This window comes from Diadema antillarum, unplaced genomic scaffold (assembly GCF_040938485.1).
Source record: "Diadema antillarum isolate AM-2024a unplaced genomic scaffold, OU_Dant_1.0 seq00000298_RagTag, whole genome shotgun sequence".
NCBI lineage: Eukaryota > Metazoa > Echinodermata > Echinoidea > Diadematoida > Diadematidae > Diadema > Diadema antillarum.
This window is the reverse complement of record NW_027271321.1, coordinates 294907-319763: the sequence shown is the minus strand read 5'-3', so window position 1 is coordinate 319763 and position 24857 is coordinate 294907. Positions and strand designations below refer to the sequence as shown.

Sequence of the window (24857 nt, the reverse complement as noted above, 5' to 3'; positions counted from 1 at the left end):
TCATTTGTATATATCCAGTGCATTTTAATATGTTAATTACACTTTGTATGCACTAGCTGTTGCTACTGTATGTAGGGCAAGTCTCAGGCAAGTTTGTGGCAAAGTTCCTTTTGTCGGGAAAAGAAAATTGCTTAACAACAGTTAATTCATAATTATGAAATTTGCTTTTATTAGAGATCAGTGTACCAATCAGATGAACCTCTTCCAAGATCTAATAGTTGATTTATGCCCTGACCTACATGTACATGTACAAAGTGTAGCAATGCACCAGACTCATTTCATAACCCATTCAATCACTGTTTCTTCTTATTTTGGAAGCCCTCATGCTATGGCTGACATAAGTAATAGGCTTATAAAGAGTGTTCCATCCCTTATTCTTCACCCTACAATACTGCCACAGCAGCACTCCCGTAAGCACAAGAACAGCTACATGGAGTGTGCCAACATTTCCTCACGTCTGTCACATCAATCCAAAGGGTGTGAAGAGAGGTTGTCATCACATTTGAGATTCACACCTGTGTCCATTACTTTTAAGGCAGGCTTTGTGAGCTTCCTCGTCTATGGTATCCTCAAAGAGAAACTGATATCCTAATGAGATTATATCCCACTGGCTGTGTACAAATATAGCCTGCAAGATGGGTCAGAGTGCAAGTCATTGACCTAAGCACTATTTGGGGTTTTCCTTGTTTCCAAAAACGTACCTGAGTTTTTAGTTATGTTGATGGTCAATATGGCACACTTGTCCAGATCGCCCTGGTTCTTAGCCTCCCTTTTGTCCTCAAATGATAAAGTGGACAATATTTGTTTTATAACCCCCTGAGATATAAATATCTCACAGAAGAGTGGACATCTATTCTCTACCCATCACTTTGTATTAATGAGTAGGACTTTGAGATCACTGACCATCAAAATGCACACAATGTAAGAGACCTCATACTGCCACATGAATTATGAACCTCGGCCGGTGACTATACTTTTATTGCCACTCAATCATACCAGATTAGACAGATTAACAATCAATAGACAAGTTTATTACCATGTTCAAGGTTTATACATGCCTTTACAACAAAAGCCATCTTGATATAGACACTTGCACTTAGCCTATTTGGCTTCAGCAATGCCCGGCATGATGGTGTGCAAGTGCATGCTATTTAGAGGCACAAAATGTTTGTTTGGTCATGTTGAATTTACGAATAGTTCATGAAATGATTCGGCAAGCAGTAGACCGGGGGTATCATTGTAACCCAGTGTACAGCGTTGTGTAGCGCCATCTCGTGTCCATTATCACACAGTTGTGCAATATTGTCATGGCGACTATTTTCCCATCATCAGCGCTAGCATAAATTTAAAAAAAAAAAAATAATTATTTTTACACATTTTTTGGTGACCCAGAGTGCAGCTCTCAAAAAAAAAAAAAAAATTCAACAAAAGGGCGAATTTTCATTGATACCCTAGGGTACAGAATATTGCATCAAATGCGTAATCTTCAAGACACGCATTGACAGGTCATGTTATACGCCATATACATGTATGCCCTTACACATTGATCATGCATTGGTATTCATTGCCAAAACATTCATGCAGTAGTCACTTGAATTATCTTTTTTTTAGTCACAAGATGTATTCCAACTGGTTCACATGCTTGCACTGCCCCGCTAGTTTGTTCTTAGGTTGTGCATAGGTCATGAAGAATTCACGTAAATTATCCTAGGATTTAGTAGTGCCAAAGTTTTGAACATGTTGAACATTGCGTGCTTTCATTTTTTGCACTAGTTTTTCGGCACGAGAAATATATGCAAAAAATGCAACACTGCAAAAATTTCCAAAGACGAAGAATATGAATGGAGGTAAGAGAAGAAAAGGGAAGAGAGAGAAATGAACACAGTCACATCCATAAAACTCATATATTATATATACATATACATATATATGGGATAGATAGATAGATAGAGAGACAGATAGATTGATAGAGGAAAAGTGAGAGAGAGATAATGAGGTGAAAGCAACAGTTACACAAGGGTAAGGATTAGTCCTTGTCATCAATCCAACAGATGGAGAGCAGAGTGCCAGGGCTGTGGGAGAAACACTTCCGCCCTCACGTAATTGGGATCTCATCTCCCGGACGACATCATGGGCTGGGACAATAGGGATGCCATGGAGCCAGGAAGCCAGGCAAACATGGATGAACAGAGGCAGCTAAGGAATATATAGTGCAATGAAGGGTAGAGGGTGGAATGGGGAACTTCAGTCAGATTGTGCATCCAGCGCTCTAAAGCAAACCAAAGCGCTCTAAAGCAAACCAAAGCGAATTGAACTAAAGTGTACTGTACTGAACTGTGCCAGATCTGGAGCGTTCAAGCACTCTGTTGAGAAAGCGTACTCCATGAGTTATTTTTAAAAGGGGGTCACACATTTTGTAGCAAGAGGGCCAGTCACCTGGCACGCTTAAACTACCTACAGCTGTCCCGAACAAAGAGAATAAACTCTGTGCATAATAATGTATGTGCATGTTACGCGCAATCTTCACATGCGAACTTTTGGTATGCTTTTGGTACTCATTTGGAGCACATCAGTCCACTATTAGTTCGGTTCAGTACGGTACACAGTGGCGGATCCAGATGAGGGTGCACCGGGTGTGCGCCCCCTTTTTTTTTTTAATTAAAACAGAAGAAATAAAAAGAAAAATGGGGGTGCGTGCGCCCCCCCCCCCTTCAATTTTGCAAAGGCGCCTCCCCTTTACAGAATTCCTGGATCCGCCTCTGGTACGGTATGGTTTAGGGGCGTTCGAGCGCTCCTCTGGCGCAGGTATGGTACAGAACAGTTGGTCTTTGGGAGAGCACTCAAACGCACCCACACTTTCCGTATACTTTCTCACTGCGACCTGGGAAGTTGAATTTGAGGTCCCCGACAGTGACAGGATATGATATTGTGCTTCCAATTTCTCATGATGAGCAATGTATAACTAACAACAGCGAGCAAAGATCTCGATGGAGGAAGAGGAACAGGACCGGCGTAATGGTGCAGCCAATACTATGCTTAACATGTTGACAAACATTCTAAACAAACCAATGATACGGATGGAAAAAAAAAGGAAAAGTAATCATGTGGAAAATGATATCACACAACAACACATGGCAGATATTCTTTAAAAGAAAACTGTTGCTTTTTATAATTTGTCTTGTTTGATTTGAAATGCTTTCACTTAAAAGTGTTTTTTGAAATACACATCTTCCATACTCTGGCTTATATTGGTTTTGCTATCTGTTTCTCAGTTTGGTTGACTAGTCAGTGGTCGATTTTAATTTGATATTTACTGTATTTTGGTCAGCATGGTCTGGTAGACTAAATCATTGCAATATGCATCACTTTTACTAAAGAAAATAACACAGATCTTAAAGCAAAAAAGAAAAAAAAAGGAGGGAGATTTCTCTCTGCAAATACATACAATCATCTCCAAAATGTTTTCATTCTTTACAGTAATTGCACAGACTGTCAGATGTGGAAATCTCTCATTTCTATTCAAAATTGTCAATGCTGCCAAACATTGCATTATCCACATTCCATTCAAGGATGGTTCTGGGACTACAATATATATATATATATATATACAGGTGTATATAATAATCATTGTGAAAATTCGCACTGTCATCCCTGATGAAGAAGAAGGATCCTCGAAAATTCGGATTATTCATTAAAATCAAGATTGGCTATTAATGCATTCCCTGCATTCCTCTGTTGTGACTTCATTATTGCTATATATATATATATATATATATATATATATATAAACAATATCACACAGTTTCTTGCCATAGACATAAAGTCTGGATCTACCACTTCTGTGGTATGAAATGTAAGTCAAATGTTCCAGTTGGACTGCTTGGAAGACAGGTGTTTAGATGTATAACAAGTCAGCCCGTCTGATTGGTCAAGTCTGTTGTCCATATGCCCCTCCCCCCCCCAAAAAAAAAAAAAAAAAAGAGGTTGCTACACCTTCAAGACAACAATGAACAAAAATAAAGCCACATTGGGCACTTTGACAGCACACAATGAAAATCATTTCCTGTCGGCTGTCATTCATTTCACATTGCATTTCCTGACCAGCCTTCTTGACAGCTACAGTTTTCTGCTTTGCATCGAGGTTCTCACTCTTGATACAAATGATACAGATAAAAGAATCAAATTTTCACGGAAAATGCAAAATAAGTCCTTCTAGCACTAATTTGGAAATGATGTTGGTTTTTCATGAGACAGTTTTAAAGGCTTCATTTAGGAGGTTCCAAATCCATCCAATCATATCATTTTTAGTGGGTTTTTTTTTTGACAATGCAAAGTGCAATGAAAACAATGTAACATGATTAAAATCAGAGAATACATATTCCTAGCAGACGTTTGCAGAGCAGGAAAATTACTTCTCAAAAGTATTGTTTAGTGAGTTTTGACTGTGATAGGTATTGCTCGACATCTACAGACCATGCCATATACCCAGGCCTACTAGCAAAATCCACATACAGATTTTTTTTCCCCCTAAAAATCATACGAATCAAATTTTGGGCAGACAGTCTGGTGGACTGACCGACTAACAAACAGAAATTAAGCTGGCTGGACAGCTGGCTGGACAAACAATGGGACAAATGGATGGATATACAACGTATGTCCAAACTTGAAACATAACATCTATCAATAGGCACCCTTTAATGTTGAATACATTAAAAAGGAAAAGCTAGCTATTTGTGAAATCTATGCCTGGACAAAGTTTAAATGAAGAGTGACAAAAACTGACTGCTGAATCAACTGATTCCTGAAGACAGAAGCGAAACTCCGGTTGCTGCAAAGAGCTGCGAGACTTTGGCCAATATGACCAACGGCAATTCTTGCTATCATCTCTCAAGATCGGTCCATTGCGTCAAAGTCTGGGTGATCGTCCAAACTAGGTTTCGCTTCAATTCAAGAGCACTTCCTGTCTCAGGATATAATCCTAACTTCAAAACGACTACTTGAAGAATGAAAAGAAAAGTCCAATCATGCTCCGCTGCCTGTCCCCCAGACCGATTCCAAATACATACTTCCTTGATACTTTCCTGCTTGTCTTTGAAAGAAGGATGGTTACATTTTTCAATTCTTGTTTATTATTCCTGTGACAGTACAATGAGTGGAAAGATATATATGACTGACATTCAGCATAAAACACTTGATACTCAAGTTTGCGCGACATGAGCTTTTAGTAGCTTTTGCCAAATTGGTTTGGCAGTCGTAAAGCAACATCACTATTTCTTGAAATCAACTGAAACTTATTCAAACTCTGACTTTGATGTGACTCTTACCATTTGTTCATCTCATTTTACTTTACTTTTAGAAATTAACTTGATCAAGTTATAAAACTGCAATTGGAACAACTGCATTGAGGACAGTTTTCTGTTGTTGTTGCTGTTGTTGTTGATGATGATGATGATGTTGTTGTTGTTGTTGTTGTTGCTGTTGTTGTTGTTGTTGCAACTGGAGACATGATGTGTTGAAGCTGACTTGCACAATATGATCACACAGTCTGTAAAAGCACGGAGATACCACATTACAAGTGGAGGATACAAGGGGGGGGGGGGGGAGGGGTGAAGGGAAGGAGGGGGAAGAGGGGGAAGGGGAGGAGGAGGAGGAGGGGAGCCTGACTATCCAACACCTGTGTCCCCGGAGGTCCCATGTCTGAGGTCGATAATATTTGGCATCCGGAGATGGGAAACGTGGTTTCGAGAATAAAAAACAGACTGCAAGATGTGCAAAAAGAGAAGGCAGGATAAAGCCCACAGATCCTCTACTTTCTTTCAGACTTGTCCCTTTAAGGGCAGTAGCCCTTTGATGCAGGTTCTTCAGACATCAGGGGCAAAGTTTGGTTAGCATTATCGCAGGTGCCATTGCAATGGCATCTCAAAATCTAGGATTTGAAGAAACTTTCCACTTTTTTTTTCTTCAAGTGTTAATTACATCACAGAATCGAAGTTCAAACCATCTTCACTGTGCTGCATAAGTCATCCAAGTGTATACTAATTTCAAACAAGTAAAGATAAACATACACGTTTGTACTGCACATCAAATGCACAGTTTACGTTACAACGTGTAGGCATCAAATGACATGCTTCTCCAATAAAGAAAATTTCATGAAACAGTGAAATGCAATTCTGCCTTCTTATAACTCTCTTAGATATCCACTTAATATTGAATCATTTCAAAATTACTTTGCGTTTATCGACTCTACAGACACGTGTTTCTAGCTCAAATGCACATGCAATCACACTTTTTCTTGCCATTTTAGAAATGCATGTCTAGCCCCTAACCAGCCAAAACTCCCTGAAAGTTTAGAAATGTTAATTCTGTGCCAGAATTGAGTTGATAAATGCACCAATGGACACATTGCTTGCCCAAGTTCCAAACAGGTAGAGAAAGTACTGCGGAAGAAGAAAACACACAAGCTAAGCCAACACTGAGGCACAGGTGGGAAGACTCTGAACTCAGCAACCCTCTGACTACCACACCAACTTGTCTATGTACTGTGTCAATGGTATTTTAGTGTGGTGGTAATACGAGGGTTGACGGAGGGTTCACTGTTCAAATACCCTGTGGTGCATACATGCTTGGACAAGAGGCTTCTATCAAACTTGCCTGCCTGCTTGACACATGTATACATCTGGGTTCCTGACATAATTCCTGGGATAACGATAATGATGTTAATAATGATGACGACTATGACTGCAACTACAACTGCTACTACTACTACTACTACTACCACAACTACTACTACTAGTACTACTATTACTACTACTACTACTACCACAACTACTACTACTACAACTACTACTGCCGCTACTTCTACTACCTCTACTACTGCTATTACTACAGTAACTACTTCTACAAACTACTATTATCATTACTACTATTACTACTACTACTACTTCTACTAATGACAGTGATAATGATAAGAGTAAGGATAATAACTAAACATGGCAATAATGATTCATCAATGATGAGTATCATTACTGTTCCTATTAAGATTATCATTCTCATCGATATCATAGAGTGCAACAATTTAAAGGCAAACCACAGTGACGTCACTGACTGACCTGAATGTTCTCCCGTGGCCTCTGCCCTTGGGGAAGAGTTGGAGGCGCTGTTCTGACCCCTAAAGTGGTCTCCAATCCCCCGGAGGATCCCTTTAAGGCTCAGGCTCCTCTTCTTCTTGGCCGTATCTCCTCTTCCAGCTCCTCCCGAAGCTTCAATGAAAAAAAAAGAACACAAAAATAGAACAGAAATGAAAAGATAACAGGGGTGTGAGAGTACTTTCAGAAACAAATCTTTAAAAAGATTTTGAAACATACAGAAAAAAAAAGAAAGTTTGAAGTGCACTGATTTTTTATGTGCCACGTTCGCATGTCCGATTCGGTCAACAGCGTGCCAAGTTCGCATATTCTGCTCAAACGCACAAAACCCGCCCAAATGGATCGATAAATTGCCAAATAGCACAGTACATTGAAAGTGTTTCTCTCGATTCCAATCCTGTCACATGTAGCTTGCATCTTATGTGGTGATTGACTGTCAAGCAGTATTCCCTAGTGGATTTGCTAGTAAAGTCTAAGTTTCTTTCACTGTTAGGTGTACAAAAGTCATGTCTCTACAATAATGTAATTAATGGTCATTTGAAGGAACAACAATCATAGATTTGTCACGCAAATTACATTTATTAAGCAGAGCTTGGCAGTTTCACTACGACTTCGCTCATTACATGTCCATAGTAACAAAAATCTATGAAAGTTACATAGATTTGAAAAACAGAATGTTTTCCCAAAGCATGACTAGATATACATGTATTGCTGTCTCAGAAAAATGTGGCACACAGGGGGTTTACACCATGGCACATAAGGAGTTAAACAGAGAACATTTCAATGCATTTTAACAGCAAAAATTACTGAATATCTTCCATTCTGACATTCTTTCACAAAACCTTGTCTACAAGAGTAATAGCTCGCACAGCACACAATTCATTAAAAGCATGTACATTTTAAACATCACGTGGCATCTGATGTCATTGTATGACTGGAGAGTATTCTTATTCCAACTATTTTTGTACGTATCTATGCTACTATAAAACCAATAATTTTTGCATGCATTTTAATTTCACGTATTTCACAAGAGCCATGATTTGCGATAATAAAATGCACGCCACAGTTCTCGACAATACATTGAATGAGAGTGATACTTCATGAAAATGTCATGCCGCGATTCAATTTGCAAAAATGTCTTGCTTTACAGTGACCTACTGCCTCTTATGTTTGATAAGTTCCTGCATATGCAACATGTGGCAAATCTTGCTCCAGGATGCAATGGCTTAATTTCTACGATTCACTTGTGTAGGATGCAATGGCTTAAATTTCTAAGATTCATTTGTGTAGGATGAAATGGTTTAATTTCTAAGATTCATTTGTGTAGGATGCAATGGCTTATCATTTGTGCAGGATGCAATGGCTTGATTTCTAAGATTCATTTGTGTAGGATGCAATGGCTTAATTTCTAAGATTCCTTTGTGTAGGATGCAATGGCTTAATTTCTAAGCTTCATTTGTTTGCTAACAGTCACGTATAATAAGATGAGTGGCTACCGAAAATAGTTTTGTTTTCGAGAGAACACTTTGAATAGCATGAGGTGCTTGCACTTGTCTGTCTCTATTTAGGGCCTCTGTCTTTACAGGGAGAGGTAACAGTATGCAATAAATCAAGCAAAAACCATGTTGAAGTTTCATATCACAAGACTCCATTGTGATACACGATATACTCTTGAGCTCCATAAATCACTTACATTACACAGTCATGAAATAAAGGAGTACAGCACAACAAAACCAAAAGTCCATTATTTCTTAGAATCGTGAGCATCACCCTTACAACTGCAGTTCATCTGAGGTTCAGTGTTTGTTTGTTTGTTTTTTGTTCTTTTTGTGTTTGTTTTTGTTTCACTTCAATGAGTCTCTTTATCTTAATGTGCCGGCAATCTTTTTTTACCCTGCCTGTTAACCTGTTGAGGACGGACTGATTTTGCTACAACACGCATTTCCCATAGACACCTGCCCGAGTATACTCGGGACTCATCCTACACGGGTTAAAACGGTCTCCAAAAAAATGTTGCTTGGACGGTTGTCATGGTAACTTTTGCCAATTTCTACCCTAGTAAGCTACGTTAGGCTGCTACGTTACTGGCTTACCCTGACAACCCTTCTAACAAAATGCTACCACAGTAACATTCCTTTGATATACTCAACACACATGTACACATACAACACTGTAGTGAGAGAATGATTGACATGCCATGCACCGATCACATGCATGGATTGTAACCACTAATCTCTATAGTCGAGATCAGTGATTGTCACCACGTTTTGTTTACTAATCTCTATGTAGTTGACATCAGTGATTGTAACCATGTTTTGTTTACTAATGTAATTGCCAACCTAGAAGTGTACAATCTGGAGCAATACATAGTAAACAAACTCATGATGTCATTGCAGAACACATGTTTTGCATGGGGAAAAAAGTTTGAGCGTTATCAAAGGAGGGAAATTATCAGCTTCAAGTTAACTTTTTAATACTTTACACACACAAACTTAACATGCAGTCACTTTTAATAGTGCCAATAAAGTACATGAATTCAGGCTGTCTTGCCTGGACCAAAAAAAAAAAAAAATGGCATCCCTGGCCTTTGTGGGTGCATACCAAAGATCAGTAAGAGACCTGAACCTCAATGTCAACCTCTCAGTTACTGATTAACAAAGTTGGGTCAAGAGTGACCCCTGTGTCAATGTCACCAGGAAATGCTTCACTAGATATAACTATCACCACTGACCACATCCAGTTCATTCCTCATCCACAACAACTTTTTTTCCCCTTCCTCTTTGACAGAGATAATGCAAAATAACATGAATCATACTGCTGAACTTTATGAATGGAACCCTCAAATACCATGGGTGTGGGTTGTGGAAACAATGTGGTCTATAAGACTACCTGTCAATCGACAGATTTAGGTCTCTTACTCATGGGATCAAATATGAAGTCATAACTAAGCTACGTGAAAGTAATTGTTGTCTGCTGATGGTTTGATAAAAACTTAATTGTTATCATAACAAATGGTAAAAGTAATAGCAATGTAGTAGTATATAACGTCAGTACTAGTGGTAGAAGTCATAGTAGTTAGAGTAGCAGTAATAGCAGCAGCAGTAGTAGTAGTATAGTAAAAGTGGTAGTAGTAGAAGAAGAAGTAGTAGTATAGTCAGTGGTAGTAGTAGAAGAAGAAGTAGTAGTAGTAGTAGTAGTAGTAGTAGTAGTAGTACAAGTAGTAATAGTAGTAGTAGAAGTAGTAGTAGTAGTAGTAGTAGTAGTAGTAGTAGTAGTAGTAGTAGTAGTAGTAGTAGTAATAGATCTGGTAGTAGTAAGAGTATTATCCAGTCTCCAAATGGAGTAAAATATTCACTACTGTGATAATAGTGCAATGTTTGTGCCAACAATGTTTTGCTTTTGTGGAGGGTGGTTGTGTGTGTGTGCAGGACCAATTTGATTAGAGGGTGTGTACAGTTCTGGTCGAGGTGAAAATTTAGCTTTTAACGTTTTGCGAAATATTCAAAAACAACTCTATGAGATGTTCAAGAGCATGCAGTTCTAAGGGGTATCAAAAGTTTATTCAATGAAAATCAGTTTTGAAATGGCTGAGATATCAAAAAACAAGGTGAAACAAAGATATCTTTAAAGTTGTGGCATGTCGCCTTTTATTATTAGCATTTTTTTGGATATCTCAGCCATTTGAAAACCAATTTTCATCAAATAAACATTGAATACATGTACTTCTCAAAATTACATGCTCTTTCATATTTCATAAGAGGTTTCTCATTATCTCACTTAGAAATGTTCAAAACATGAATCCCAACCTCAACCACTACTGTACAGTCCCTTTAATGTCCACTTGCTTGTAAAGTTTGCAGAAGGAGAAAGTCTGTGTCTATGTACAATGTGTATATCAAAAGGCCTATATCTTAACAACACTTGCATGTTCTTATTTTTGTGCCAGTTTTATAAAATTATAGCTTGGCACAAAATTCTGCACATATTATGAAATTTCTCAACAATACTCTCATTCCATATTTTGTGCTTGTTTTTCTCAGCACAACGCAAAATTGAAGCAAATGTCAGTGCCATAAAATCGTCCAAATGTACAGTTGTATGGTAACAGGGGGCAGAGGGGTGGGGTGGGAGGTGAGGTCACTCTCAAGGGGAAACCCCTAATTTAGTGGTGGTATGGTCATCAGAATCTTTAGAAGCAAGAGTTGTTATAATTAGCATAGCCTTCCTTCTACAAGTGTACAACCTTGTCTTTATTAAAAGACCATACAATCCATACTTAAGCTGAGTGTATGTATTTACTTTGCCAGATTTCTATCAATATCAAAAGATAAGCTACTACTTGACCTTTTTTGGTATATAGACACTATTTTCCATTTAGGATGTAAGTTGAGCATTCTGCAAAGTTTAAAATTCACAGAGTTAGAATAACTTAAAGTCAGCACGCCCCAGTGCCAATAGCTTGGTCTACAATGTAAACAAAACATGGCAAAGAACATTTCAGAGGCTACATGTATCTTTAGTCTGCCATCATACAGTTATGTACATTGTATGTAATCGTCTTGTTTCTCGAGACGAATGTAATCTGTGCAATTTCTTTGATGTGTTTGTTTCATTGTTTAACCCATTGAGGACGGTTTGATTTTGCTACAACACGCATTTCCCATAGACGCTTGCCCGAGTATACTCGGGACTCGTCCTCAACGGGTTAAAATATAGCTTGTATTCAAAGCAGATATAAATTGAGATAAAAAGATATACAGCTATTAACTTTTTAATTTTCTACATTCCTATGGTTACATGTGAAAATGTTCATACATGAACTGTATGCATATACTAGACTGCAATATGAATGCTCAGAATGCACAGCACAGACTGAAGTCTTTTACTGTGTCGGCCCCTACCATTCAGTGTCAGAAAAGACAGCATTTAAAGGACAAGTTCACTTTCACAGACATGTGGGTTGAGTGAATGCAGCAATATTAGTAGAACACATAGTGAAAGTATGGGGGAAATCTGACAATCTGTTCAGAAGTTATGAATTTTTAAATCACTGCTGGATGAGAAGACTACTACAGTGTATGATGTCAGATGCATACAACGATATAAAGAAAATAAAAAGAGAATTTCATAAAACTTCACTTTTTGAATAAAGTGCACATTTCTTCAACTTGTTACTGACATATGCTAAGGGTAATATTATTCCCTCTGCCTTCTAAAAGATAGAATTGGAGTGACCATTTGTTATGCGAGAAAATTGAAAATATGTTAAATTTTCTTTAAACTTTCTTTATATCGTTGTACACATGCGATATCACAAGCTATAGTAGTCTTCTCATCCAGCCGTGACTGAGCAGAAACTTTAAAAATTCGTAACTTTTGAACGAATTGTCCGATTTTCCTCAAACTCTCACTGATGTGTTCTACTAATATTGCTGCATTCACTCAACCCACATGTCTATGAAGGTGAACTTGTCCTTTAAACACAGTTTCATTTGATGAAGCTGACACACAAGTAGCTCACTGGTTTAAAGAACAAAAAAAAAAAATGAATAAACTCTGATGCATCAATATTAGCCAACTCTTTGCCAGAAGAACTGTGAAATAAAAGGACACTTGTAGACTTAATCTTGGCAGTTGAGCACCACGCAAACAGGCGTGGGGGTTGTCGGTGCTATGGATCCCAATCTTTTCATCACATGCCTCCTCGCAGAGAAAGGAAATGCGCGTAATTGCTCAGACGGTTAATCAATGATCTGATCATGTGACTTATCCCCACATTACTCGTGAGAGACTGTGAGAAGTGTAGTAACAAATGGCCACTTATGCATTTCGGCTATTGTAAGAAGGAGTGTACACAACACTGATTATCAATTCACTTTCCAGCACATCAGAAACTTAGCAGCCGATGACAATACATTCAATTTGAAGAAAAGAAAATAATGACTGACCTATTTGTACTTAATGTTTAAAGTCACCACAATATTTCCACAATAATGACTTGGTCATCTTCCTATAATATTGGAAATTCCTTGTTAATGCTCTTGACCTGTTGCTAAATGAAATTAAGGCATTATTCCTACACTCCATTATAATTGCCATTTCGAGCGAAGTCATTTACATGGCGTCTAAGAGGGATATCCTATAACATCTGCAAAACTTCAGCTCAATTCTTCAAGACAAAAATATAAGTTCATCATAACAATTAACAATTATCAAATGATGATAATAATGTAATAATACAATATATCATATGCATTGTAATCTCTTCTACTATTTGGTTAATACTTAATCTACTCTTTCATATTAGTTTAAATCATTAAATTCAGTAAAAAAAATACAATGAGCTGACTAAGAAAAAAAAAATTATATCGGCAGATATCAGAGAATGAGGGTAAAACCAAAATTGACATCTTATTAAGGAACAGGGTGTGTCCACTGAGATGAATGAATAAATGAGTGAGCAAATGTATGCATGAAACACCCCTCACATATAACATACATATACTTGTATAGCTCGAATGTTGTTTGTTTGATTTTGTTTTTATCGAGAATATTGTCTCATCACAAAGGGTGATACTCATTTTGCTAAAGATCTGTTTTCTTCATCGCAAACAAATATGGTTCAGCATCAGGAATTAGAATTGAATCAAATATCAAATTTTGACGAGCCACAGAAATTTGAGAGGCATTCTGATACGCCTCTGCCTTGCTATTTGATATCAAAGAGATTATAGATATTTAACAGGGGGAACTGGGCCAGTGAATGAAAGTGTGTGTGTGTGTATGTGTGGGTGGGGGGGGGGGGTGTGTGTGTGTGCGTGTGTGTGTGTGTAGACAAAGTATTAATTTCACTGTACGTAAAGTAATGGTGGAGGTAGCAGGTTAGATGTGCAACCACACTATAACATAAGCCTATCAATAGAACAATCCCATATGTTTTGCATGATCTACTTGAACCCACCCACATATTGAAGCATAAATCATACAACTAATAAGAAATCACACAGAGAATATCACATTTGAAAACAAAACAAACAAACAAATTTCACCCAAAAAAAATCCACAAAGTCTTATCACCAAAGTAATGACAGTCCAAGTCCTGTGTGAAGTGAAACTGAGAACAGTGCAGGCTTGATAAATATCAGAGCCCTTCACACATAATTATTTCTGTTCATGCTTTTACTCACCAAAGTCCAACACAGTCCATTTTTAGAATACAGTAATCACAACACAGTTGGTCGAGGTATCAATTACCTGAATGAGTTTTTAATCATCAACAATTTACAACCACTCACCAATTAAAAAAGTTTTAGTTTTTTCATGTTTATATTTCCTTTCAAAACTTCTTCTTTGAATTACGTTAAAGGGTTTTTGCACTTTTGAAAATTGATAAGTCTTTGCACTGCTGCGCCTATGTCACTGTAAAGGCTGTTATTTTCGAGTACAGATCTTTTCGCAAATGAGGAGGTCGCAGACATTTTTGTAAGATGCTGTTTTCGTGATTTGACACCAAGACTATCATAAGTGCACAGAGATACTAGTAGATACCATTGCATGTGGCGATACTTTTACATGTTGTTAAATTCACAGCCAACAAATTCGCGAAAAATATCTGACCATTGAGAATTAAGGGTTTCTGGAATGAACACTGAACTAGGGCTTTCCATAGCTCAGTCGATAGAGCACCGGGCTAGCAACCCGGACGTCTTGGGTTCGAATCCCGGTGGAATCCCATTTTCTTTGCTCATTTTTCCACTTATAGATATTAAACCCTTGTAAAATTAAAAACTTTGACACGAATTGGCTCGGCCAGGGTTTCCATTCTTACAGCAGGCTACTAGAGGATACATAAAGCCTTACATGTCATAGTGAACAAGATCACACTAGTGACACCTCTGATGCCTCTAAAGCACATCCTGATTTCATAGTGTGATACCGTTAATTAACCACAAAGATGGTTGCTAGGCAACGCATTAGCATCCATCACACGGGTTTCCTCCCATCCTGTTTAACATCACTCACTGTGAATGATGACCGATGGTCCCCTATCACTAAAGCTGACTTCAGAATCAGCTCTAAACTACTTCATTTCTGGGAAATCATACCTATTGTTTTGATGTTTCATCTCCCATTAATTTTTTTTTTGAGGGGGGGGGGTATTAATTTCTTGTTCTTTCCATTTCAAACCTAAAATAAGCAATAACTATTGCCAAAATACAACATCAAACTGGAAACAAATATTCATCAAATAGTAGAGAAATTCACAATCAGCCAACTCTAAGCACTTCAGTGATCACTGAGATTCTGTTTTAGATTGAGAACCATCATCTTCTTTTTTCTTCTTCTTTTTTTTTTTAGTAAAAGAAGAAATCCAAGGTTAAGGTTAAAGGACACAAGGATTTCATAATCTGGTATTAGAATAAAGCCAAAATTCACATAATAGGCCTATTATACTGTCATTGTTTCGCCCAAAATGTTCTTACATTTTCTCATGCAGAGTGCGCAGTGGCCTAACAGCAAAGTATGGAACGAGTTAACAGAAAAGGTTTGGCAACATGGCCACAGATTGGTTTGACAACTGCTCTAAAGATTGATTTATTACTCGACTTTCACATCAAGAGGCTCTTTCATAACGCTGACAGGGCATATACTGTACATGAAGATCACATTAACCCGTTGAGGATGAGTCCCGAGTATACTCGTGCAAGCATCTATGGGAAATGCGTGTTGTAGCAAAATCAAACCATCCTCCATGGGTTAAGAACTTCTTTTTTTCATCACTGCATTCTTTATAGTCCTCACAGCTGGCTTTCAATGGAGATTCCCCACAATAAATTTCACCATTGTTCTAGACATTGTTGGCAATCATCACCACCACAGTCAATAACTCCTCAAACCACTATCAAAGATGAATGGTTCTAGTTTCAGTTTTGCACAATTTTCGCTATCACTGCAAAATGTTCTGTACGGCACCTGATAGATACAACAAAGGGTGACTATCTCACTTACAAGATAGAGCATAATGCTGAGGAAAAGTGATGATACATGTGTTATTATTATTGTAGATACCCATGTGTCTTTCTGAGCTTTCACATTGGTCCTGGTTTTTAAGGTTGCCAACATTTCCAAATCAAAATCAGAAATGTTCCAAAAAGTAATCAGGGAGATTCACATTGTGATGTGAAAATCAATCTATCTTGATTTTTGTTGTCGTTGAAAGCCTCGCAATAAATTGCCGTACGTGTTATGTGTGTGTGAAATGAAAACAAAACAGTCTATTAATCCCATGATACAATGTGCTACACTGGATACAGGGTGAGGGTACTTCTCGATCATATTCTGGTTATTGGTTTGAAAGGCATACTCGGTTTGGAGATTTAAAGTTCTTCACTTGCAGCAGATTGATTTATTTTTTGGTAATATTTGAACAGCAGCAAATAGAATCGATCATTGCATTGCAATCCAAAACACTCTAGTGGCGTTCACATAGACAAAATAGTGGGATGTCGATTGTGGTCCAAATACTGAGATGTTTATTGCACCCATTCAGATGGACAGAATTATCCCACTAACTGCCAATTGCAACAATTTGTCAACCAAACTGTATATATCTGAACTCTACCAATATGATGACCACTGATTGCCCTTGTGTTTGTGTACTGTTGTTATGACAACAACAATTTTGAGATTATTAGCTCCAGCATTAAGACACTCGCCATAGTGCAAACTATGCTGCTGTTTTTCAAATAATGACGATGATTCTAAAATAATCTGGGATTTAGATGGCAATGCCGATTGCCCTATTTAGTAAGATTTTTATCTCCTCACTGGCAAAGAGTTTCAAGATGTGGATCATGATGCAAATCTTGAGATCAGGATCCTGCTAATCTGAATCGGTACGAATGCCAAAATACATGTACTGTATACGCTATAATTTTCGCGTACATAAATTTTCGCGAATTGCCGCTGTCACACATTTTCGCGAGTGGTTAAATTCGCGATTGGGGGACCAGAGAAAATATGAAGTGGCAAAGAAAGTGTGAATTTTCAACTTACTAGCAAATAAGAATGATACTAGTTATACACTGCATGGAAAAAAACATACCAAACTCTGCGAACTAGTAAGTTAGAATTCAACATTTTTGAAGTGGTTGAGCCCATCGCGCTAGATTTCTGACGAGTGGTACGAGGGGTACGAGTAAAATTCAACGGCAACCAGCGGGAACATACGAAGCCCCGGCCCCTAAAGTTGACATGTGAATGTAGCGGCATGCAAACGCAAGAGCTAGTGCTAATACGACGGTACATGTAATCCAAGGGTGACACGCCGCGCGTTTGTAAACGTTGTGGCGCAATATATGTACGTAAACAAGCTTAGCCAGTATGGTCTGTTCGGTAAGCCGTGACATGGTATACTAGTACTGAAATGTTCGTATCATCAAGGCAAGGGATTCATTTTGGAAGGTAATATTTTCGCGCGTTGTTAATTTCGCGAATAGCTCCCGACTCGCGAAATTCGCGAAAATAAAACCCACGCGAAATATATAGCGTATACAGTATTTCTTGCAGGGAATAATTTTCCAACTCAAATATGATTAGCAATTTCAGCTGATGAACAATATTTCAAATGGTATCCTGTACACTTCTATGGAAGAAAACGGCTTCACAAAAGTTACTTTGTATAGCAGTGGTGTAAAAGTGCATAGCAAATTGTGATGCAATACCAGGAAAATCATTCCCTGTCTTGTGTTTGAATTCTCCTTTTATTTTGTATTCTGGCAGACCATTCGACACAAGGGTAGTTAGAATTCAACACAAAGTGCCAGAGAGAAGGTAGTGGGTCACATTTACTGAGCTTCTCTGAAAAGCAGTTTACAATGTATGTAGCATTTTGGACAGCATAGGCATCAAGCAAAAAGAGATGGCATAGTTTTATATACCAGCTGCCTGTTTAAAACCACCATTTCATGAATCACTATTGATTGTTCACACAATCAATAAGTACTGTATGTGTGTAATACTACACGGTGCTTTTATTTTCATGAATTTGCCAGGAAACTGACTTTCATGAAATTAATATCTCACAAAATCATGTCTCCTGTAACAAAAATATATATCATTTTTAAGGTGGGAATTCACTAACTTCCTCCTGACAAAGACACAACTTTTTTTTTCTCATTCATCACTGTGTTTCTCAAGCCCTTATCTATCCACTCATAAAGTTGCATTTCCCTGTCCCAAAATGTGAAATATCATACTCGGGGAAATACATGGCGTAGATCAAAGTGAATACTTATTGATTAATACATTTCACGAGCAGGGATAAAAAACTTACAAATCTTAAATCTGTAAAGTGATTTTGGCACCATCTGTGACTCTGATAGATAATGACCAACTACAAACACACAGCATGATAAGAATTTTAATGTACTCACCCCCTCCATTCTTTCTGTTCATCGTGTGTTCCGGTGATGTTTGACTACATCAGGCAGATGATTGTAAGCCAGGAAATCGTTCGGAAGAGAACAAAGAAAAAAGATTCTAAATTAGTGATAATGCTTCTACTGTTTTTGTTCTGTAATAGACTGTTCTTGTGCAAAAGAAACAAACAATAACAACGGGGCACCACAGTATGCCTGGTTAAGTCCTCACGTAATTCCTCTCGTATGTTTGACCAAAAAGATCCAACTTCCGAGCACTTAATCTCATTCTGTGTTACTCCGTGAGCGCCAAATCCCCGCAGCTTGAATTTTATCACACTCTTCCTCGTCCATTCAAAAGCTAAACGAGCGAACGATACTCACTCTCCAGAGTGTGAGGTTGAGAAAAAGAGTATCAGAGGATTATAAAAAGTTCAATAACAAAAACAAAAACAAAGACAGACCTCTGGAGCTGACAGTGTGTATCTGCACATGTTACACAGTGTTGTGGTCATGGGGAGGCACACACCACACAGTGCTGTGTGTGTGTGTTTGAGTTGTGTGACTTTCTACTGAGTAGCTTACGAACTAGACCCACATCTGTTGACTTTTGGTGAATTTTTCATTTTCCTCTCCCGCACATTCTTTTCTGCTCTCTCTTTGTCCCCCCCCCCCTTTCTCCCACACACACGCACACACACACACACACACAAAACACCAACATATATGCATGTCCTACTTAATATTCTGTGCAAATATGCAAAAAGAAACAATCATGTTTAAACAGTTAAACCACAGAATGACATGTCAGCAATATTATGTACACAAAACTTCTCACAATATCATTCACAGTACACATATTTTATTAAATTCATAAACTCAAAAATTTAGGCCAGCTATTTTGCTGTATTGAGAGTGCCTTCTGAATATGGCAACTAGCCTGTACTCAGTGCGAAGACAGATTAGCGAACCATGCTGTGTAGAAAATCCAGGAGAGGTTATGATGTATTAACTTTGTTTTCATGAGATGAACTTTGTTACATAGCCTTGGGTCTGAGATATAGACTAGAGCACAGTTCAGACAATGCCAAGAAGTCAACCTCATCATCTGTAATCAGGAAGGACAAATTAGGATAAGAAAAATGATGAAGGATTGGGGGTGGACGGACAGTAAAGGAATGTCACCCTTTGGATAATGCTCATTTAATGATTTCAAAACACTGCTAGTCAAACATGAAATTGTGTTTTTTCTTCCATGGATGAGATATGGCTGCCATAAAAGGGGAAGAAAGGGTTCAGTTTGCCACAGCCTCATAAGCAATAAAAATCTCCTCTAAGATTTAGGGCATCCAGTATAAATGGCAAATATTTGTCATTCTTTGGGTAAATAAAGACTGGATTAACCTGCACTTCTCAAGTATGAAACACAATGAAATAAGTTTGCCTTATACAGTCCTGTTTATGGTCGGAATATGAATAATAGTCAAAAAAGAAAAGAAAAGAAAAAGAGAACAAATCTGCAATTGGGCAGTATATGACAGTGACAAATTTAGAAAATAATAGCAAAAGCAAAAAAATTGGAGCACCATCATGAAATCATATAGGCAAAGAGATGATAATGTACCAACTGATACAGTGGCGGATCCAGAGGTGGGCGCACTGGGCGCGCACCCCCTCTTTATTAAAAAAAAAAAAAGGAATAAAAAGAAAAAATGGAGATGGGGATGCACGCGCCCCCTTTAATTTTGTAAAGGTGCCTCCCCTTTACAGAATTCCTGGATCCGCTCCTGTGATATAAGCCCTTTTTACTCTTTTTTTCTCTGACCCAGGACTATCATTAGTCCCATACCAATTTTTTTCAGCTTTCTACACTCACCAATAAATCCCGTACTAAGCTCTTGTCCTGGGCTAAGGAGAAAACTGGCCTTTTTACACTCATATTTGTTAGCCCCGCACTTTGCAAACCACATGAATATTCATGAACTTACGCTGTGCACTGTACAAGTACACGCACGCACCGGCAGCTCTTGATTACCTCGTTTCTGATTGGTTAGCGGGGGGGGGGGGGTCGGACTTTGTCTCCGTCGCTTAGCCCTGGATCATTTTTTTGTTCTGTTTACACTCGCTTGCTTGGCAACGCAATTGCGGGGTTAGCACCGCAATTGCGGTGCTAACCCTGCTATTTTGCAGGGCCAGATAGTACGGGATTATCAGTGGGGCTAGCCCACTTTGGCAAAAACAAGTATAAACAGAAAGTGGGCTTAGGAAAGTCCGGTACCAACGGCGGGGCTAAGGCCCCCCCCCCCCCCCTTAGCCCCACTGTTGGTACGGGACTAAGCAAAAATTTGCAAGTGTAAAAAGCCCTATAGAGGCTTATTGACAAGTTAAAGGAGGACATGGATACACAAGAAAACAAATAGGTAGGTTCCAACTTTCATAATGACTGCCTTTTTTGACATCTCAGGCATTTTAAAATCACTTCTCATCACATACTATAAACTCTGAATTTCTCTTAAAATTGTATGCTCTTTCATATTTCATAAGTGGTTTCTCATTATCTTTCAAAAAAGTTAAAAACTTTAAGCCCCATCCTAACCAAAATGATCCCGCCCTTATTCCCTTTGAAATGACAGTGCAGCCAGTGATGTAGAGTTACATTAACAAAATCATATCTCCTTAAAAGGAACAAAGGTACCTTGAGGGAGATCACAATATAGGCCTAAAATATTTATGACAATTTTTCTACCACTCACCCCCCCCCCCCAAAAAAAAAAACCAACAACAACAAACCGACAAAAAACCCAATTAAAAATGTCACAAACAGAAATTCTACATGCCAAACCATTGTCGAGTGTCATGAACTCAGAGTCATCACCTCATGAGAAACAATGCCAATTTGAATACTTGCCACTAGCTGTCATTAAAATATCAAAGTCTTTTTAACAACTTTCTGATTTTCCTACAATTTTTCATCTTTATCTTGATGATGCTTTGATAGTTTAACAAAAATCATCTCTAGTTAGCAGTTCATTTTTCTTTTTATCTATGGTAATCTCTCTCAACCTTTGAGAGTATATGAAATAGAGTGTGCTATCATATTAGAACTCACAACAGGTTGGACAGAAATCTGACATAACTCAACCACCATAATGTACCCAAATGATAATCCAACAGAGTAACCTATGTATTTACACGCTTGGAATTCAGAAAGTTCTTCATGTGTCTCAAATTGGCAAATGGCAGTGTTATAATTTTTACTTATAGCCAAGCTGTGAAAAAAACACACACAATATTTCTGTAAGTTTGAATACATGATTCTACCACTCATTCAAACATCTCAACATAATAGATGTGCTTACATTTACAGTGAAATACAGGGGTGCACGTCACGAGACCGACACCCTAGAGTCATACAGCTCACAAGTCATGCAGCCCATGAGTTATATAGCTCAGGAGTCATACAGCCCATTAGTTTGACACTAAGCTATCAAGGCCCACGAGATCTGTCGAACTTGTAGGCTGTTTTTACCTAGTGTCGAACTCATGGGCTTTATTTGCCTAGTGTCAAACTCATGGGCTGTATGACACGTGATCTATATGACTCATGGACCTGTTTTCCATGTTGAACTCATGGGCTGTATGAATTGTGGGTGTCGGTTTAGTGGGATGACCCCAAATACAGCAATATTTTGCATGGTAATTTGAGTTTTGAATATGCAAATACATCATGAAACATATTTGTTAATGGTATACCACCATGTACCATAAATAATGTGGTAATTAAATGGTAATTGAAACGTCACATTAAATAGGCATGCCAGATTTGATTGTAAAACATGTCACAAAATATCACTGATTGTACAGCAATAAGTTTTCTCAATGGAAGAAGTCAGAGGGTCGTTTTGGATGGTATTAAATCTTCTTCAGTAGCGGTAGGATCTGGAGTGCCTCAGGGGTCGGTTCTTGGGCCTTGCCTCTTTCTACTTTACATCAATGACTTGCCTGATGGTCTCGCGTCAAAGGTTCGCCTTTTTGCTGATGATGCAATTTCTTACATGACTATCGACAATCAACATCATACGCAAAATCTTCAAGAGGACCTAAACAAAATTGGTGACTGGGCGAAAAAATGGATGATGGATTTGAACACAGATAAATGTAAGGTTTTGACGATATCCAGGAAAAGAAGTAAGGTGCAACACGTGTATCATCTAAATAACGCCCCTCTTGAATCTGTTGAATCCGTGAAGTACTTGGGTGTAACCATCACTTCTGATTTGAAGTGGACCCAACACATCAACAATACTGTCAATAAAGCCAATAACGTGCTTGCATTTCTAAAACGCAATCTTCGCATAAAATCTTCTGATGTTAAAGCCACAGCTTACAAAACATTGGTTCGACCAATTGTTGAGTATGCTTCCACAGTTTGGGACCCATCTACCAAGAACCTAATCCACCAAGTGGAAATGGTCCAGAGAAGAGCTGCGCGATTCACTTTAAATCGCTACCATAACACCTCGAGTGTCACCAAAATGCTACAAGAACTTAATTGGACCACTCTGGAACAGCGCAGAGAAAATGACAGGCTAATTATGATGTACAAAATACACAATAATCTCACTCCTCTTTCAGCACAGGACTATATCATCAAACAGGCTACTCAGTTAACGAGAGCCTCGCAACCACACTCCTATCAGGTACCATATTCGAGAACTGAATCGCATCGCCATTCGTTCTTCCCAAGAACTGTAAGGAACTGGAATTCCCTGTCGTCAGAAATTGTTTCAGCGCCATCTGTGGGATCATTTCGAAACCGTCTAACGGTTGATCACAGTGGCTAGTATTTTCGTCAAATTTTCTATGTGAATGTATTTGACACAATCATTTTCTGCCTATATATATTCCCTTTGAGATCTGTCCATATGCAGAGCTTACTATGATCACCATAGCATATCATGAATGAAAAAGATATAAAGTAATTGACCACAATATCTATTGGTGTCATATTTTGCCATGAGTATGGCACCAACAGATTCCTGTGGTACTTATTTGGTAGTATCATAGTATTTCAAATGTGAATGCACCTATAAAAACTATATTTACACTGGACTGCAGGATCAAGTCAGAATGGCCAATAGATATTCCATGCCCAGTGACAGAAGGGGGTTTCCCTGTAATACTTACTGCACATCACTGACAAATTGTGACCCGCTACAACAAAAGGATCCTAAAGTCGCTGACGGCTGTGCGAGAAAATAGAGTTTGAAGTTACATCATGAAACTTGGTAAAACAATCGGATTTCCGTTTTTGACGTTATCTTATAGTCTAATGTTTTGTCTATCATCTGCCGAAATTTCGAACCTAAATGATCAAAGGAAAGGCAAGAAATCAACGTTTTCCTGGGTCATGATTTTCCCGACTTTCAACGTAACAGAGACGTGTCCGAAGATTTGGATTTAGCGCCGCAGCTAGACTCCGCCCCTTGCAACGAGGGAGTGATCTTATTGGTCAGTGCGTGGCATCCTGGTTACTGATTGGTCGTGCGTAGACCGCTGGCGCTAAGCTTGAATGAACATCACGGAGGTCGATAGGAGCATACCTTCTATTGTCAAGCGGTGAAAACTGTCTCGCCTCCCCTTGATCATGATAGCACTGGAAGGATAACTTCGAAGGCGTTTTTCTCGAAACACTGATTTCCTCAACCACTTGACATGTGCTAATAAAATCATCGGTATCTCCGCAACCGAGTACTTTTATGAGTTGTGCTATATGTGAAATTAAAGTAGAAGAGTAAGGGAATAATGCCATGCCATTTTCAGAAAATTGTCCCCTTCCGACTTTCGGATCCTTTTGTTGTAGCGGGTCACAATTGACCTTACTGGGGAAAGTATCAAGAAAACAACAGAACGAATAGAATCAGTCACTCTTTTATTTATTTTTTTTTTAAAGAGTAAAATACTTCTCGGTTAATTCATAAATGAAGCTGATGAAAAGTTCCATACAAGTGGCATTGCAGTCATCAAAACAATACATCTATGTGCCTGCTTCAGGTTGCCTATATACAGAATGTGATACACGTATGCTGTACTGAAATCTTAACAGCTACATCTCTCTTTTCAATCGCCAGATCTAGAGAAAATTTCCCTGCACTTGTTGATCTTTAAGAGCCAGTACCATGGGGATACCATGGAGTGTGAAAGCTGGTCCAGATCAGATATATTTGAGAATCTGTGTAACGAACCATGTACAGCCTTGTCACCGATCTCTATGGCAGGGTTGAACACTAAC

The 24857-nt window shown here is 38.4% G+C and overlaps 1 protein-coding gene across 1 annotated transcript in view; it reads right to left on the bottom strand.

Annotated features, from left to right (window-relative positions):
* Positions 1 to 24857, bottom strand: part of LOC139730217 (SAM and SH3 domain-containing protein 1-like) — a 184050-nt gene that overhangs the window by 53153 nt on the left and 106040 nt on the right. Inside the window, exons 5-6 of the mRNA XM_071641114.1 lie at positions 18581 to 18624; positions 7110 to 7259 (exon numbers count right to left, since the gene is read on the bottom strand). Of these exons, the coding sequence (XP_071497215.1) occupies positions 7110 to 7259; positions 18581 to 18624 (194 nt within the window). The remainder of the gene's footprint in view (positions 1 to 7109; positions 7260 to 18580; positions 18625 to 24857) is intronic.